Source organism: Kwoniella pini, chromosome 6 (genome assembly GCF_000512605.2).
Source record: "Kwoniella pini CBS 10737 chromosome 6, complete sequence".
NCBI classification, from domain to species: Eukaryota; Fungi; Basidiomycota; class Tremellomycetes; order Tremellales; family Cryptococcaceae; genus Kwoniella; species Kwoniella pini.
The window spans coordinates 1-18,280 of record NC_091721.1 but is presented as its reverse complement, the minus strand read 5'-3'; the positions used below and the strand labels follow the sequence as shown (position 1 = coordinate 18,280).

At 45.5% G+C, this 18,280-nt stretch overlaps 7 protein-coding genes across 7 annotated transcripts; 6 read left to right on the top strand and 1 right to left on the bottom strand.

Annotated features, from left to right (window-relative positions):
- Positions 1 to 535: 535 nt before the first annotated feature.
- Positions 536 to 985, top strand: I206_104474 (uncharacterized protein; the record flags this gene model as incomplete). Its single annotated transcript, XM_019153769.1, has 1 exon — positions 536 to 985. One exon carries the CDS (start codon positions 536 to 538, stop codon positions 983 to 985), a length of 450 nt encoding a protein of 149 aa, XP_019012509.1.
- Positions 986 to 1,316: 331 nt separating this feature from the next.
- On the top strand, positions 1,317 to 3,304 carry I206_104473 (pyruvate dehydrogenase complex dihydrolipoamide acetyltransferase; the record flags this gene model as incomplete). Its single annotated transcript, XM_070202959.1, has 6 exons — positions 1,317 to 1,389; positions 1,497 to 1,702; positions 1,961 to 2,356; positions 2,406 to 2,619; positions 2,668 to 2,742; positions 2,796 to 3,304. 6 exons carry the CDS (start codon positions 1,317 to 1,319, stop codon positions 3,302 to 3,304), a joined length of 1,473 nt encoding a protein of 490 aa, XP_070059060.1.
- Positions 3,305 to 3,614: 310 nt separating this feature from the next.
- On the top strand, positions 3,615 to 4,666 carry I206_104472 (uncharacterized protein; the record flags this gene model as incomplete). Its single annotated transcript, XM_070202958.1, has 6 exons — positions 3,615 to 3,761; positions 3,821 to 3,877; positions 3,932 to 3,943; positions 4,036 to 4,218; positions 4,369 to 4,450; positions 4,572 to 4,666. The coding sequence occupies 6 exons, from the start codon at positions 3,615 to 3,617 to the stop codon at positions 4,664 to 4,666; spliced, it is 576 nt and encodes a 191-aa protein (XP_070059059.1).
- Positions 4,667 to 5,853: 1,187 nt separating this feature from the next.
- On the top strand, positions 5,854 to 6,758 carry I206_104471 (uncharacterized protein; the record flags this gene model as incomplete). Its single annotated transcript, XM_019153766.1, has 5 exons — positions 5,854 to 6,009; positions 6,062 to 6,230; positions 6,281 to 6,391; positions 6,443 to 6,576; positions 6,627 to 6,758. 5 exons carry the CDS (start codon positions 5,854 to 5,856, stop codon positions 6,756 to 6,758), a joined length of 702 nt encoding a protein of 233 aa, XP_019012506.1.
- Positions 6,759 to 7,020: 262 nt separating this feature from the next.
- On the bottom strand, positions 7,021 to 10,656 carry I206_104470 (uncharacterized protein; the record flags this gene model as incomplete). The annotated part of the gene is made up of 5 exons (XM_019153765.1): positions 7,021 to 7,136; positions 7,191 to 10,200; positions 10,252 to 10,317; positions 10,387 to 10,493; positions 10,548 to 10,656. 5 exons carry the CDS (start codon positions 10,654 to 10,656, stop codon positions 7,021 to 7,023), a joined length of 3,408 nt encoding a protein of 1,135 aa, XP_019012505.1.
- Positions 10,657 to 11,328: 672 nt separating this feature from the next.
- On the top strand, positions 11,329 to 12,422 carry I206_104469 (uncharacterized protein; the record flags this gene model as incomplete). The annotated part of the gene is made up of 2 exons (XM_019153764.1): positions 11,329 to 11,465; positions 11,531 to 12,422. The coding sequence occupies 2 exons, from the start codon at positions 11,329 to 11,331 to the stop codon at positions 12,420 to 12,422; spliced, it is 1,029 nt and encodes a 342-aa protein (XP_019012504.1).
- A 652-nt stretch (positions 12,423 to 13,074) lies between these two features.
- Positions 13,075 to 14,677, top strand: I206_104468 (uncharacterized protein; the record flags this gene model as incomplete). Its single annotated transcript, XM_070202957.1, has 8 exons — positions 13,075 to 13,359; positions 13,421 to 13,443; positions 13,544 to 13,615; positions 13,671 to 13,782; positions 13,845 to 14,090; positions 14,139 to 14,288; positions 14,340 to 14,426; positions 14,489 to 14,677. 8 exons carry the CDS (start codon positions 13,075 to 13,077, stop codon positions 14,675 to 14,677), a joined length of 1,164 nt encoding a protein of 387 aa, XP_070059058.1.
- Between the last annotated feature and the right edge of the window lie 3,603 nt (positions 14,678 to 18,280).

Genomic DNA, 18,280 nt, shown 5'->3' with positions numbered 1-18,280 from the left:
TATGACAAGTGAAAAGTAAAGAGTAAAGAGTGAAGATTGAATTGGGTGATGAATGTGCCAACGAGAGTAACGTTATATGAAATTGTACCATACGAGTACGGCGCCGGAATCGGATAGGTTTAGGGTTCAAGCGAATTTGTAATGAAATTGTAATCAATACAACTGTAATTATTACAAATTTAATTCTAATCAATCCCTCTGCATCACGCGTTAGAGCGCCAATCTGTTCGGATTTGACCGTGCACAGTGAGGAGCCAAACGGGGTGACAGCGAATACAGACGTTTTGAGTTATAAGTTTAACGTCGAACTCAGTCATATGAAGTCATATCTGAACGATGAGCCTTCGAGGGATGAAAGGAGAAAGGGTCGCTTGACATTGTGTGCTACAAGCAACGGGAAAATGACTGAACATCACTCAGCAGTCAAAGTAGAATTGTTGACCGTCTTCTTCTTGCTCGTATCGCAAACATTGACTCACAAGCGTGCCTTTTATATTTCATAGATACTGACCTAAACTCGTCCTCATTGACCACAATGACCCTCAGTATAGACAGTCACTCTGAAGATAAATACGATGACAAAGATACAAGAGACAACAGCCATGTCAGCCCATCAACCCCTGTGGACGTAGGTTTTCCCGTAGAATTCGCTCAAATGCAGAAGCCATCAGAGACCAGTCTCAAATCCATCATGAAGAAGGAGGTCAATTCCTGTGTCAGTACCACCACCGATCAAGATGTCCCAGAGCACGAAGTTCCCGACATAACGCCAATAACATCTAGAACTTCGACCGGATTGTCCAGCCGATCATCCATTAAGAGTTCGATTAAGAGTGTTAGATTCGTTAATGTCAATGAGCATGGCTTCAATATATCTCGACGATCGTCTCGGGGATCACATTTTAGCGAGGTCTCTGATAGTAGAAGTGAGGCGTTGGTCGCAGATAAAAAGGAGGAGTACTTGTCGTCCCCAGACAGCGAATGAGGGCGGTCTTACATGGTCACCTCTAACCGTTGAGTATTTATATACGACCCCCATAGCCTTGAAGATGATCTCCTACCTCATGCATGCATAGCTATCGTCTTCCGTTATAATCGGAGTATCTATCCTACCACGTGTTCGTGGTTATGGGATTTCGGTGTTTTGTGTATCGTGGCCATGTGGCTTTCGGATCAAGTATCATAATCAGACGGACCGTTATTGATTTAATTATTCCCCAACAACATCATATCCCGAATATATCTAACATATTTTATATCATATTCATAACTTCACCTTCACTCAAAACCATCATCAATTGCGATCACTAGTCAAGATGATGTCCTTTGCTCAAGTGGCCAAGCGATCAGCTTCAGTTGGTTTGAGAAAGCAAATGCTTGTCTCAAGGTGTAAGTTTTTTGAATTTCTCGCTTAAATCGAAGGAATTCGCTGATATATGTTCTGTTCCAAATTTATTATCATGAAATCGCTACGAACGAACGAATCCTACATCTAGCCCTTCGAACCTCCGCTCCATGCTCCGCTCTCAGTAAATTCTCCATGCCTGCCATGTCCCCAACAATGACTGAAGGAGGTATCGCTTCTTGGAAATTGAAAGAAGGAGATTCTTACGCTGCAGGAGATGTTTTGGTTGAAATTGAGACTGATAAAGCTACGATCGATGTGGAGGCTCAAGATGATGGTATTTTGGCCAAGATCATTGTGAGTTGTCTGCGTACTTTGAGCGACAAGCTGTCCCTCGATGCTTTGATTCATATTTCCGTCTTGCCCTTGTGATAATATCTCTACCTTGAGTCTATGGGCTCTATTCGATATCTCTGTTTACTCCAGCCCGCACGTCAAACGGATCCCCGCTTGTTCAAATTGATATGTCCTACATCCTCGCGCTTTCTGCAACTTCGTTGTCTCCCTCACAGCGTAACAGCTCTTCTGGACGAGCGCACGCTGACTATCCTCTAGGTCAACGACGGTGCCAAGGGTATCGCAGTTGGTGAACCCATCGCAATTATCGGAGAAGAAGGAGACGACTTGTCAGGTGCCGATAAATTAGCATCGGAAGGTGGAGAGAGCTCAGCACCACCACAAAAGAAAGAAGAAGATGCACCAAAAGAACAACAACAAGAATCCAAGAAGGAATCTAGTGAATCAAAAACACCTTCGTTGGGTACACCTGCAGATGAGACAAAATACGGATCAGGAAATGCTGGAACTGAAGGTCAAAAAGTACCTGAATTAGTTGGTCAAGGTGAAAAACCTAAATTCTTTGCTTCGCCCTTGGCTAGAAAGATTGCTTTGGAGAAGGGTATCCCATTATCTGAGATCAAAGGAACCGGACCAGAAGGACGAATCGTCAAGGTGAGTTGCGTCTGATTTTGTTATGATTACATAGCTGACCACTATATAGGCCGACGTCGAGAAATACAAGGGCGGTTCATCATCTTCCGCCGCTACCACCCCTACTTCCGGAGCTACCGCTACCCCAGGTAAAGCAGCTCCCGCCGCCCCAGCAGAGTACGAGGATATCCCAACTTCCAACATGAGAAAGACAATCGGTAAACGATTGACCGAGTCCAAGCAACAATTACCTCATTACTACTTGACAGTTGAGGTTAACATGGGTGAGTGGTTTGAGTCGTGGGCGGTGCATGACGCTGACTTTTGGTTAGACCGACTATTGAAACTCCGAGAGATGTTCAACAAGGCTGGAGAAGGAAAGACCAAGCTCTCGGTCAACGACTTCAGTAGGTCTTTTGGGTAACCACTCTATCGCTCGCATCCGCTGACCCTCCTGCAGTTGTCAAGGCCGCATCCCTCGCTCTGGCTGAAGTTCCCGAAGCCAACTCTGCATGGTTAGGAGACGTGATCAGACAATACAAGAAAGCCGATATCTGTGTAGCCGTCGCCACACCAAACGGATTGATCACCCCTATAATCAAAGATGTTGGTGCCAAGGGCTTAGCCACCATTTCCGCCGAGACCAAACAATTAGCTTCAAAGGCAAGAGATGGTAAATTGAAACCCGAAGAATATCAAGGTGGTACATTCACCATCTCCAACTTGGGAATGTTCGGTATCGACAATTTCACAGCTATAATCAACCCACCTCAATCTTGTATCTTGGCCATAGGTAAAACCTCGACTAAATTGGAATTAGCTCCTGAAGATCCTAAAGGATTCAAGACTGTTCAAGTTATGAAAGCTACTCTTTCGTCAGATCACCGAACTGTAGATGGGGCTGTTGGTGCCAAATGGTTGAAAGCGTTCAAGGATTACATGGAGCAACCTTTGACTTTCATGCTTTAGGGGGGTTTGGTTTTTGTTATACATTTTTCTTTCCTTGGTTATACAGTAAATACTGCGCATATGCACATCATGACATGAGCGTTTGAGTATATGAGCGGGATCAAATGCGTGCGATGAAAAGTTGTTAGAGTGGAGGCAATCTTTGATGTTTTCGATTTATCAGAGGTTCATTATACATCTTGAGTTGTCGTATCTTGGCTGCATAACGGAATAGACCATCGAGACGTGAGACGTATCCTTCATTGACAGTGCATCACGTTAGATTCAGCCTCACACCTGTACTTTTTTCCCCAACCTCTGATCCCCCGCAATGTCCTCATCAACAATCCTTCTTCCGGGTCAACCATTACCTTCCAATCTCACCACTCCGCCATTGCCAGCATGCGGATCAGGATGTTATGAATCGAACGGACGGATAATCGCTAGTATAGTGGGTAAGCCGAGGCGAGATGGATCGGTGAGCTCTCAAACTCTCTTGGACTTATCGGCGAAGTCTAGCTGATGATGTCGTCATAGATAGTAAGGGTGATAGGTAGAGAAGAAAGTGGGAGTGCTCCGGACGTAGGGTCTATCGTGAGTAGTTCATATTTGGCTTTGGAAATATAGCTGACCAGTGATGTGCTATAGGTAATCGGCACGGTTAGTCCTGGATTATCTCATCCCGCTTTTCAATCTCGTTGCGGTACAAAACGATCACTACCGTTCACAAAAACTAACCCACTCGTTTCTAGGTATCCCGTCTGACAGCTCAACAGGCTCATCTGACCTTGACCACGTCCAACGACCGACCATTACCCGAAACAAGCGAAGAATTTCAAGGTGTAATCAGGATAGGTGATATACGGTTGACAGAGAGGGACAAGATAAAAATGGCAGAATGCTTCAGGCTGGGGGATTTGGTGAAAGCCAAGGTGGTGAGTGACGATGCAATTCTGACTCATTCATCGCAATGCGAGCTTGGAGGACGTCACAGCACTCATCAGTCCACTATAATTATCCTTGTGCTGCTTGACCACTCTCGTATATTGTGCTTATATAACAGCTGACATGCTCTTTCCTTGCAGATGTCACTCGGCGACGCAAGGAGCTACTATCTCTCAACAGCGGCGAACGAGTTGGGAGTGATGTATGCTATATCGGAAGCAGGTGAGTCTGGTCTTTGAGCTTCCATCATGAATGTCTGTCACACTTCCCGGATATAACCCCCTTCATCCTTATTGTATCATATCAGCAAGGCGAACAAGGCTGACCACACTTCCTCTCCCAGGTAACCCATTGCTTCCCGTGTCGTACCAGGAGATGGAGGATGAGCTAACGGGTAGGAGAGAGAAGAGAAAAGTGGCTAAACCCGAGGGCATATAGAGGAGTTTGTTCTGACCACTAAGTCCCGTATGTATCAATCCAAATCCAAGCGATATTGACCATGAGCAAGCGACTACATAAGACACACCGCCTATACCCCATGATACAGCTCAAAGATCTCTGTGAGCAATTGATCTTTGTCGAGAAAGTCGAAGTGAGGATGGGCTAGATTGCGAGTAAAGCGGTCATTGAGTCATAACTATGTGCCTTGCCATAGGATGTTCATATGGGCATAACGGGTCTGCGGCATCCACATTAGTGTTCTTAGCTTAGCAGCAAAGAATCGATGGCGGACACGCTCGCTCAAAGTATGAACACTCATCGTGACAACTTCTATTGTCTTTGTTCTAGCTAATGCCTCCTCATCCTCTACTCCTAAGGACGTAGTGCAACTGAGTGCAATCGTAGCGTGTTCGGGCGATAGGCGGGGTATTTGACCTGGCACAGGATGTTGCGTTAGTGACCCATACTTTCTCAGTAGCCTCTGGCCTATCTCCATCGGAAGGATGAGCTGCGATCCTCGCATATAGTGACTTTGGAAGTAATTCCCCTAGATGGCTTTAGACGGAAGATCCAGTCTTCGTCTGGCTGACTCTGACACTGAGAACAGCTTGATATCGGAACATGTGCCGCTCATCGACGGTCGAACTGATGACGAAACACTTTACCTAATCAGCCAAATGACGGTAGACGGAAGGCAGAATCGCAGGAAGATGAAATGTCTCAGTGGCAGCAACTAGTGAACCCCTCGAGGGAGAGGTATGATTAAATATTCAGGACGAATAAGACGAAATAAACGGGTACTTCGTCATAAGCTTAATCACGAATTGCGGATATGTCCAAAGCACCGCTTTTTATGTAAAGCGCAAAAGGTTAATTTGACCCACAAAGACATCTAAAGTAGCAGGCACAAGATCCAAGTTAGTATCCAACCCGTTAAACGGCCGAGATAGGGATATTTCTTCCGCTTGGCGTTTTTGGTTATTTTTAGTCATCTTATCTTTTGAAAATACCGATAAAGGTTAGTGTTTAGTTACGAATCATCTGATGTTCTCATAGCCGCGTTCCTCGGATCGTCCTACTACCCTGATCCCAGCTGGTGGCCAAGCCACTTGAGCCGAGTATGTGATTGATGCGTCATAAAGTCGTGCCGATGATAGGGAATTCATGGAGCGATAAGTACTTAAATGCCTGCGGTTCCAAGCGTGTCTGATGCCCTCCTTACTTCAGATCACACTTTCGTTGCAATGTTATCGCCTTTGAAATTGACTTTGATCAGTAACGCCGTCGTAGGCATCTGCGGAGTTGTTATACTCGGTATCTCAGCTTACGTCGAGCACACTGTGAGTACGAGGATCTATATGGAATTGTCAGTGGCCTGATAATCACCTCTAGACCGGGAAAATCGGATATCACAGCTCTGTTTACACATACGATGCCTTTGTCGGAGCTTTCACCCTCGTCGCACTCGTTGTTATCATCGCTTTGAGATACGGCAAGCCTTCTTTAGCCACTCTTCTGAATGAAGTGGTATTGAGCGCTCTATTGTGGATCTTCTACCTAGGTGAGTAAGAGAGTCATAGAATTGGCATCGAACTGATCCGTCAATGAAAGCTGCCGGAGCTAGTACGACCCACTACACTCGAGACGATAGACAAGTATGTAAACATATCGACGATTTATTCGACCTGCCCGAGTTTGAAAACGCAGATCAAGATGCGATTGGTAAGTTGATAGCTCCACATTCAGGAGAAAGCTTACCTTTGACGCTATCAGCCATGCTCAAGAAAATCTTCAAGTCTACATGTAGAGACGTAAAAGCACAATTGGCCTTTATCTGGATTGGATTCGTTGCTTTGACTATCACTACCATCTATCTAGCAACGTTGGGTATGAAAGAGCGTAACTCTGTGAGTCTGTTCCCCATCAACAGCTTCATGTGTCTGACAAACCTTTGTAGTTGTGGAAGTCATCCCTCCGAACGTACGACCACGATACTCACTCTCATGCCGATCCTTTCGCTGATCCAGTAGGCAGTTCAAGAGGACCAGTAGCTGGTGTGGTGAATGACGATGCTAGTTTTAAACCTTAGATCAGTTGGAAGAAGGTTTGGGGCGAGAGCAAGTCAGTACAGAGTTTACCCAAATTTCGACTATAGCCTCAAGTATAATAAACTCACCTCGTTTTGTTTATGAATTGCGTGCAAGCAAGTTTTAAAGGCATGTCTGCAAGTACTACTCTGACGGGGAATGACTTGCATATGGACATTATACTACAAAGTAGCCCGCTACTTACTATACCGAAGGAATCGTACTGAACAGATAAATCACTACTTCCCAGACAGCTTAGACTGCTCACTCAGAGTCTGTGAAACAATCATCATTCTCATACACTCGCTCGTTCTTCATTGCCCTTTCTAAAAGCACTTCTCTTTGACCCTTCGTGGTCCAGAGTTTCTCTCTGGCCGCGCCTAAAATGAACATAATCAATAAGAGGTGACACACGACTACTCGATGTTACTCACCCGCGCGTTGAATCAGCCTAGGTCTATGCTTCCAAGCATCGGCATCCTGTACCAGTCTTCCGTCACGCTTTTTTCTCTGGTTGAAACTATCTTCCTGTGCTTGCTCCATTTGCTCGTCAGTGAAAAGCTGGGGAAGACGCCAAGCACGCAGCTCAAAATGGTTGTCTTTCCCGGCGATCTCATCAAGGAGCGATTGCATACCGTCATGTGTCTTCTGTCGTTCTTCCGGTGTCGAAAGTATGTCCAAATCCGCTGATAGCTTTGAGCATGACTTGTAGTCCTCAAGGAGATGTTCCAGCAACGCCATGGTCTCGAATTCCAATCTGACAAGGGTTGGAAGTACTTGGTCTTCAGGTATACCTGGTAGAAGCGGTTCGTCATCGCCCACCGACTTGATCATCGTAGTTTTCAAGGTCTTCTGATTCAGATTCCCTTCGTATACCTCTACAGTTACACACTGCTCGAAAGGCAGACAGTATTGTCGATCATGATTGTATCCAAAGAGCTCTTTGGTCAAAGTCTCGACCAGGAATTCAATGTCCTTGACAGCGATGTTCATATTGTCATCTGGAAACTCTCGTTTATACACCGCGAACCGACAGCACAAGTATACAGTTGCTATGTCGTTCCAATGCAGATTGGAATCTGGTCTCGACTGCTTGATAGATTGCCATATCTCGTCGAGGGTGTATCCTTTCTGATAAGTGAGACCGAGGTTGTTAAATTCAACGGAAGAGTTCTCGAACAAATTCGTTGAGAATGACGATAATAGGGTGAGCTTTCTTAATTTTCTAACCTGGGCACGCATTCCCTCGTCTTCAGCCAGCCTCTCCGCCTTGGCTTCCTTATCACTAAAGAGTTCTATATCATCCAAGATCTCCTGCCAGTATATATCATCCTCTTCGATACCTGCTGCGTCTCTTTCTCTCTTATTTCTTAACATTCTTGTCGCGGTAGCAAGCGTCTCCAATTCGTGATAATGAATTACCACTGGGATCTGATCGAGGCTGACTTTAGGCAACCATACTCCTTCTGAAGGATCGATGTTGACCGAGGAGAAGAAAACTCGTGCAAGTATTGTTTCAGGAATCTTGTCATCTTTTTTGAGATTGCTGAGAGCTATTTCGAAAGGAGGTGTTGGCGATGTGGTCGATCGTGTTGGATGAGTGTTATGAAATTCCTCCAAAGCCTCAGCGAGAGATTCAATCACATCCTGCTGAACCTCTAGTGGAATTTCAAACTTCAAATCGTACTTGTAATGCTTGAAGACTACGATTCTTGCTTTGACATAGGCTTTGGCGACAACTTGTGGGTCTGTACCAATTTTCATCATTTCTCGTATGTATGTTGAGATGGTGAGCTCAGGTTTGATTTGAGCACGCAGCATAGTCTCGCACCTACGCTTGTAACGACTGAAGTATACAAGGTTCTTGCCAGTTCCAGGTGGGGTGGTACTGTTGAGATCGAAGACAGGTCCGATAAATCTCTTGACCTTTGTATGTCTTGCAGTGTGCTTGCCCTTTGGCTTTTTGGACTTTACGAGCTGAGGGGGAGGAGTAGCTGGGGGAGGTACTCCATGAGTTACCGTTTCAACCGTATGAGCAGCCGCGAGAACCGGTCGTTGATAATTTTGGATTTGGCGAAGAATAGTGTCATATTCTCCTGTTTCTCCACCAGAACTTCTGATCTTGCACAATCTAATAGAAACTGCTAAAGCTTGCAGTTCTAAGCTGATCAGAAAAGATATAGCTTCTGTCCCTGTCCTGGTGCCGTTCCTAGCGGCAAACATTGTGTTGATAGAGCAGAACAGGGGGTCATTGCCCATCTGATAATTCACTCGGTCCTCTCCGAGGTGTCGGACCGCGATTTCAAGGGGAAGGCGATGAATATTTTCCAAGGATCCTGAGGTGTTGATCTGGTCCAGTACTCCCGTAAGGGTTTCTACAATCACTGTTCTCTGATCTTTTGGCTCGTCCAAGTCAGCCTGTTGAGGGTCATCTTCGTAGACCTTTGACAACAATGTAGAGCAATTTTGTTGCTCGATGGGTATTTTTCTAAATTTAAAATCCAATCCGGCGCACAAGGATTCTTTTGCTGAGAAGAAAGTTTGAGCGATAGTACTTTGATCGGTAATCTTCATCAGAGTTCTCCATCCATCGCCGAGAGTTGATTCAGGTTGAAATTTGACCTTCATATCATAGAGCATTCTACGTGTGAATGAATCTTGTCTTTCTTCGGGATCAATACCAGCTTTATCTAAATCTCCTTCCTCTGATGCTCGATACTCCTTCAAAAATCTGTCTGGTACAACAGTCTCCATACCGACGATTGTGCAAGGGTACAATAACTTCTCTTGAACATCACCCACGAGCTCGCTGCGATCATCTTGCGTTTGATCAATTGTCGCTTGACTGGTTGAGTACTCGATAAAGAGAGCCTTGATTGTTTTTGTAAGAGTCATACTTTCTAGCTCGTCCAAGGAGTCTCGAAATTTCTCCGATGGTACACCGGGACGACTAGAGTCATCAGAGCGAAGTGAATTGTAGAAAGGGTTTTTCAAATCTTCGTCTGTCAAAAGCAGTCGAACCATCATCTTGCTGATACACGAGGTGAGAAGATGATTCTTGTGACTTTGCGATCCATCCACTGTTCTCTTGAAGTCCTCTAAGACAGTGAGTAAGCCATCGACAAGCTCTTGTTGAATTTCATCAGAAATATCTTGCATTTTCTCTGAATATGCCATCTTGAAAGTTTCGATTCGAGCAGAGATGTATTTTGTGACGACGTCTCTGTCCTGTTCCAGGTCGCATAGTCGTCTCCAAATTGATTCGAAGGATACTCCCTTGGGGCTAGATAAGACCATATTATAAAGTAGTTCGACCTTTGAAAGATGGTTTCCTGATGTTTTGTCGAACACTGGTAATTTGAATTCTCTACCAAGGAAAGGAACGTGGAGATTCAAGGGAAGATTGCTTCTACCGGATTTTTCAGGTGTCATCATGGATTGTGTCTGAAAGTTTCGGTGAGCTAAGGGTCAATCAGGATAGAAAGAAAGACTTACCACGACGTCAGGCTTGTTGTCACCTCTCTGTGTAACATTGCCTGCCAATTCTACCTGAAGTCTTCTCTGTAGTTTTTGCTAAAGATGTTAGAGGCCAGCTGGGTTCGGATAGACAGGAAGTCGATCATGACTAACCTTGCTTCCTGGAAGAGTATGTTTGTCCCCATCTCTAGCCTCCTTCTCATTTCGTTTCACACCATCATCATCATCCTCAGCATCATCTTCTTCTTCTTCGGGATCGGCTAAAATGTAAGCTATATCAGTTTTTGGCTTTGTGGATATACAAGACTACATACCTTTCTTTGATCGACTCTCGCCTGTATCCTTCTTCCTTTTCTTATCGCCACCATCTTGAGTTGCTTGCTGAGGTGGTTTTCTTTTGCGCAATGTTACCTTGGGCGGCATTTTAGACTATTCCAAACTTCAAATCTCAGTATGCATAAAGCAAGGCTGTCTCACATCCAGAACTCACTTTGAACCGTTTGTTGACTTGCTAAGAACTGAATATTCGAAATGAATTGGAGAAAAGGAAGAATTAATGTCATTCCACCTTGTTATACTAGCTGAGGCCATATCCCCTGATTCGCACAGACAATCAGTTATTGTTCACAATACGCAAAAAGAACCCTTTATAAGACGCACTGACCTGTTGTTGTGTACGCTGACACAAGGTGATGTCAACACACGTGTGCATTGTAATAATCAATTCAGCTCTTTCCTCTTACTCTATGATCATTCCTCTTTTCTTCTGACTGTGTCAAGAAGTATTTAATCATTATCATTATTTCGGTATCGAAGGTTGAATTATTTGGTTCAAAAAGTTTGATCAGCTCAGGTCAGCTCATTAATCGTCTTCTGGAACCTCATTTTCTCTCAGGATTGACCACAAGCAGGCTTATCAGTATCGCACCTTTGATCTTTCCACTCACTCGACCCTATAGGGTATCTCAATATAACGAAAGTGTATCATTCTGGATAATCACTACCGAATCAAACATAACTCTCCCTCCTCCACCTCCACTTCTACCTCCGCCTCAGCTTTCACTCCGCCCAATTATCCCATACCAGTCATCAAACATGCCAATCACTCGCAAAAGGCAGGCAGATTTAGATGATGGAATAGATTTGAGATCAAGCGAAGAGACCAACGAAAGGCCTAAGAAGTATCAAAAGGGAGTGAACCACAGGAGATTGGCGCTAAAAGTACCAGACGGGTGAGTTTAGCGTTCGAAATCAAACAAAAAATAAAAAATGGGTTAGCTCATTACTGATTAAGCAGTACAATGCCATTCAAATTTCCCCATTGCACTCAGACCCTTGATAGCGAGATGCTTTACGATGATCCATTACCCGAAGATCATAAACAGCTCTTCAGAGGGAACGAAACCGATCAACTCATCCACCGAAGGCTCCATCGATTGATGGCCAAGATCCCACGAATCTCCATCTTCCCCTATGTTATCAGAGATATAAAAAAACCGGGAAAGAGATCCAAATGGTCCAGACAAGTCAACTTAAAGTCCATACAAGAAAAGTTCGCCTATACTTCTTCATGGGTAACAAGATGGGAGAAAGGTCCTCAGCAGCATGCTCGACTGGCTCTTTTTATATCGCCCAACAAATTATCCGAGTTGAGTCATGCTTGGGCTGCCGCCATCGTCGACGTCAAAGGCGGCGGCAGATACTTGGTCATCTACGACTGCGATTCCTCTGTCACCGACAGAGCAAGAGGTGAAGCTCTAGTCTTCTCGCATCTCGATCAAAGCCAAAAGGATTTCATCGCTTCGATCCGAGCTTCCAAGAAGAAGAGACATGGCGGATTGGATATCCAAACGATATACTATGGAGGAATCGCTAAACATAAAAATCCCAATATGTGCTTGGAGAATACTCTGTCTTGGATGGAATCCTGCGTTGACATCAAGAATTTGAAGCGTGACAATCTGACAAGTGACTTTGAATACAAAATCGTTTCATTAACTCCCGACGCTCCTATGAGAGCAAGAGCAAGAGCCATTGATGCAGTAAGAAGTGAAGCGGAAAACGCAAAGCAAGGAAAAGTGGATGTTACAGGCATTGATGCCGCTGAAGAAGCTGAAGGCGACCATTCTTCTGCCACGAAATATGCCTCCAGCTCTTACTTTCACCCGAGTGGCGATGACGAAGGGTAATGGTGGAAAAGGTTAGTCAGTTTTTAGTCATTCCATCTGCCAATACTGCGCCAACTGACGCGTGTCTTTCGGCAGCAGAAGCAATATTCTATTGAAGGTCAGTGTATATAAAAGCTGTCGGGGGTCAAAGTAAGACAGCTTGATGCCGTTACTGTTAGACTGTTAGGATAGCTCGCGTGCTCGCGATTCATATTTCATAGTATCTCTATCAAGGAGGGACTCGACCGCGCTTAAACAAGAACCTGAAGAAGAGTCGATTTAGCCCCTTTTGGTAGTATTTCGGCTTTACTTTGGACTCGCTTAGTTTTGCTTTCTTTTATTTGCCCTGATTACGCAACCATTGTTTGTTGATAACCTCAGATAAGCTTAAGATAAGTACTCGCAATCATCGCTATTCATCCGTTCTGTTGTTATATATATATATACTAGGCTTTTCATGCCATTGTAAATGCAGCTATAAATCTTCTCCGTCAAACTAATCTCGGCGATATGTGGAATTTGGATGTTCGATGCAAGGAACTTGACGGAATCAAAATGATCTTAACATCAGAAGAATCAAAAATATCCTCGATATATTTCGTTATTATCAGTCATCAGAATTTGTTTGAGACAATTTATGCTATCGAAAAAGGCTTCGTTTTCGCTTTCAGTCATGCCAACAACACGGCCCGAAGACCTGCATGAAGCTGAGGCTCAGCACCAACGTCGACTCACCAGATGGCGAATTCAGTGGGCCAAGGAGTATGAGGAGGAATTTCGTCAAGTTCAAGCGGAGGTGAGCTCGGAACATCGAGATGGACATAGAGACAAAGATAGAGATAGGGATATCAATGGAGATGGAGATAGAGATGGTGATGAGAGGTATAAAAAGAAGGCGAAGATGGACAATAGAGGGAAGGAGTACGAGCATGTCAAAGATGATGCGAAGATACCAATTGTGAGCGTGTGTTCTAACAGCCTAGATCAAAATGAAGCTCAATCATCTGAAAACTCAACAGGAACAACTAGCTCCCATCGAATTGTTAGTCTCCCTGTAGGCTGTCACCTCTCTCCATCCATCCGTTTTCTCTGACAATCCCCTCATAACCTATGTCATTGTTCAACGCTAAATCCCCAATTAGACCACCTTTCGTGACAGGTCATCGTCGTGACAAGCTTGAAGAGTCTTTGGGTATGATTTTGCCTCCTGAAGAGTGAGTAAAGTTCATCACCAGACGTTCAGCCCAATCTTATTCACCTTAAATCCAGCCCCAGACGAAGAATGCTCTATGAGATGCGCTTCACTGCATATCGTTTCAAGGAGTACTTGGCGAGAACAACTGAAATTCCCAAAGCACTCGATGAAGTGGATGCTCAGCAGGTATGAATGGTAGCGCCTTGTCAACATCTCTTGCGCAGCTCGTTGACAGTTTCAACTAATAGGTGAAGGCTAATTTTGACAACCCGTCGTTCCGGATCAATACCCGTTGGTCGTCAATCAATCATGATGATTTTGTGAAACTTGTAAGGCCTGGTGGCTGGCTCAATGACAGTGTCATAGACTTTTACCTCGCACTCATCTGTAACCGAGCAGATCTACATGGGAAGCGAGTCCACTATTTAGATTCTCATTTTTCTGAAAAGTGGAGAGAATTCGGATACGCTGGGGTGAAGAGCTGGACCAAAGGAGTGAGTCCGTCTGTTAGATTGTCTTTTAGGTGAGTTTAACTTGAATAGATGGACATTTTCTATCTGCACCTCTTGTTATTACCGAACAACATCGGGAACGTTCATTGGACCTGTGGAGTGGTGGACTTCCTTCGAGAAAAAATCATTTATTTTGATTCGTCTGGTCATTCTCAAGCCGCTGCGAACAGTTTCTTCAAGGTGAGTCAGTTCAGTGCTATGGGGCGAATGAGCTGAATCAGTGAGTGCCAGAGAATACGCAGCTACTTGAGACAAGAGTACGAGGAGAAGAGGAAAGAGGCTTGGGACGATTCAGCGTGGATTGACGTGTTTCCTGTGGTGAGTAGGTATAATTGTCATCTTGCCTTTATCGCTAAAAACGTAGCAAGACACCGCAACAGGGGAATGGCTCCGACTGCGGTGTATGGGTCTGTCAGACCTTGGAGATGGTCGGCCGAGGACGGGATGTTTTGAGAGAAGGTTTCGAGTTTGATGATAAGAATATGCCTTACCTCCGACAACTCATGGCTTCGGAGGTCGGTAATTTCACTATTACTAAGAGGTTTTGGAGTCATCCGGTATTGTGGTGAGTCCCCTTGTCCGCTTTTATTGTATCTTACGCTTGCCAAGCGGAGACTAAATAGATTGTAGATTGTTGAACACATCGCCCTTCGCCCTTCGCGCTCACTCAGCCCCATCTGCTCGGTCAATGGGTTGCACCTTATCCCGTTTTACCTTCCCAGCTTGTATGGTATCGATATCATTCCCAGCTTTCTATCTTCCTGAACGATATCACCGACAAATTACTATAAACCCCTACCATATGTGCACATCATAACGCTATCCACCATATGTGTATGATCATCCGGTTATCAGTAGTCAGATGTTCCCAAAGACAACGGGAATTAGGAAGATTTTCAGACGAGACAGTGTTTATAGAGGGATAGAGATGTACGAAACATGAGAGCGGTATGGAGATAGATGACACGTAGACGTATAGGTCATCAATGAGGATGCATGTGATGTTTTACCCACTTTACAAGTACGAAGTGGATTTGTGGCTATTTGAAGGGAGTCTTGGTCGCGTGAAACGGCGCTGATACTACACCATGCGTGACCAGTAGAGTGTTTATAGCAAGCTTACGATATATATCAAGCCAGCAGCTTGTAATATCAGAAGAAATAAACAGTCTACAATCTGCGGAATGGCAGACAGTGAGGTCTGCAATCTTATAACAAATATAACCATTTCCCGCGTGTGAATAGGCGTTGGTACGACACCATGCATGACCAGTAAAGTGTTTATAGCAAGCTTACGGTATAGATTAGGGGAGCAGCTTGCAATAGCAAAAGCAATAAACAGTTTACGATTGATGGAATGGCGGGGAATGGGGCCTGCAAGTTTACAACAGATATAACCATTTCCCGCGTGTGAAACGGCGTTGGTACGACACCATGCATGACCAGTAGAGTGTTTATAGCAAGCTTACGGTATAGATTAGGGGAGCAGCTTGTGATACCAAGAGCAATAAACAGTTTACGATTGGTGGAATGGCGAAGAACGAGGCCTGCAAGTTTACAACGTGTGCTGTTTTAAACCGTGAAATATCATTAACACTGAAATGAACGGATGTAATTCGGAAAGCTTTCGTTTAACAGCTCGTACTTCTTCTCAGGATGGAGTACAGTACACGTTATGCTAATCATAACCTCGGACGAGCACGGGAAGTACTGATACCGTGTGAGTTCCCGTTTTTCCCATTTGTAACACCTACCCCAACGGATTTTCTCCTAGTAGCTGGCGATATAATTGGATTATGTACATTGTACACTACATACAGACGCTCCAGTGGTCTAGGGGAAAGGCTTTGAGCCGTTGTAAACGGGACAGAAGAGGTAGAAACACCCGTACAACAGCTTTTTCACCTTGAATCGCTACACCATGCCACGGCTCGTCCTTACAGATAAAGTGTTTATAGACACATGACATGATTCTCCTGTCTCAGGAGTCGCAAGAAAGTACCAGAGTGCACGGCTTGCACTCAGTGAAACCAGAGATATTGATGATTATACTGTATCTTTCATTCTTCCCGCATACCGTTGTTCTAACCCATCAGACTTTGCATGGTACCTTCTTATGAGCTGGGATAGCTTAACACGTATCCCAATGTTCCATCTTCAGCGCTATAAACAGTCCTCGCTTCTAGATCTCCTTGTAAACGACAATCAAGCAGCAGTACCTCTCCAAAAACCCGGAACATGGACATATCGGAGTAGGATGCTGTATGCATAAGCGACACTGTTTATAGCACCATACGGCAGTCAATTGGACCAATATCTATAGTTTGACAAGACCAAAAACAGTCTGGCTTCAGCGTGGAACGATCCTGCATAGATCATTGAGATCTGGTGGACAAGATCGATGATCGTTGATATAACACTGCTCACGCCCGTCTATATAAGTGCCGATCGTTTAAATGGTTATAGATGCCTTCAGTAGGCTCTATTCTAATGGACGAGAGCGACAAAAACAGTCTACGTATTGTAGAAGCGCTGCTTCAGACAATTCTATTTCATTGTCAGGTACAAGTAATGAGCGAAACACCTAGACCGTCATTTGCCTGTATCAAGCGATGCAGCGCCGTTTCTTTCGACATGTGAGCATTGATAGACAGTGCGTGGTCCCAATACATGCAAGGTAAACGGTTCTTTACATATAGATACGCTGTATAATGAGGATCACTCTCCGTTCCACCGAGGAACTAATCCCAGCGTTGTGCGTGCTTAATCCCAAATGGATGGGCGTTTATTGACAAGTCATCCGACGCTCTGGACCTCGGACATCTATATCATGCCGAGAAAAACACTTTTACATCAGCGTAAACGGGCAATAAACAGCAGTAAACAACAGTAAACGGCGAATTTGGGTGATTTACTGTTTTACTTAGAACAAACAACCAATCTATGCATGCAGACTGTTTATAGCACCATGTACATATAATTCAGGCATGGGAAAATACTTGGGAAATGTCATAAACACTTTTACTTCAGTGTAAACGGCCAGTAAACGGCTTTAAACAGCAAATAATGGCAATTTACTTAGAAAGGGTTAGGGGGTTAGGGGTTAGGGGTTAGGGGTTAGGGGTTAGGGGTTAGGGGGGTTAGGGGTTAGGGGTTAGGGGTTAGGGGGTTAGGGGTTAGGGGTTAGGGGTTAGGGGTTAGGGGGGTTAGGGGTTAGGGGTTAGGGGTTAGGGGTTAGGGGGGTTAGGGGTTAGGGGGTTAGGGGTTAGGGGTTAGGGGGGGTTAGGGGGTTAGGGGTTAGGGGGTTAGGGGTTAGGGGGGTTAGGGGTTAGGGGGGGTTAGGGGGTTAGGGGGGGTTAGGGGGGTTAGGGGTTAGGGGTTAGGGGTTAGGGGTTAGGGGGTTAGGGGGGTTAGGGGTTAGGGGGGGGTTAGGGGGGTTAGGGGGGTTAGGGGGTTAGGGGTTAGGGGGGGTTAGGGGTTAGGGGGTTAGGGGTTAGGGGTTAGGGGTTAGGGGGTTAGGGGGTTAGGGGTTAGGGGGGTTAGGGGTTAGGGGTTAGGGGGGTTAGGGGTTAGGGGTTAGGGGTTAGGGGGGTTAGGGGTTAGGGGGGGTTAGGGGGTTAGGGGGTTAGGGGTTAGGGGGTTAGGGGTTAGGGGGTTAGGGGGGTTAGGGGTTAGGGGGGTTAGGGTTGGGGGGTTAGGGGTTAGGGGTTAGGGGTTAGGGGGGTTAGGGGTTAGGGGTTGGGGGGGTTAGGGGGTTAGGGGGGGTTAGGGGTTAGGGGTTAGGGGTTAGGGGGTTAGGGGTTAGGGGGTTAGGGGTTAGGGGTTAGGGGGGGTTAGGGGTTAGGGGTTAGGGGTTAGGGGTTAGGGGTTTAGGGGGGTTAGGGGGGGGTTAGGGGTTAGGGGTTAGGGGGGTTAGGGGGTTAGGGGGTTAGGGGTTTAGGGGTTAGGGGTTAGGGGGGTTGGGGTTAGGGGTTAGGGGGGTTAGGGGTTAGGGGTTAGGGGGGTTAGGGGGTTAGGGGTTAGGGGGGTTAGGGGGGTTAGGGGTTAGGGGGTTAGGGGTTAGGGGTTAGGGGTTGGGGGTTAGGGGGTTAGGGGGGTTAGGGGGTTAGGGTTAGGGGGGTTAGGGGGGTTAGGGGGTTAGGGGGGTTAGGGGGTTAGGGGTTAGGGGGTTA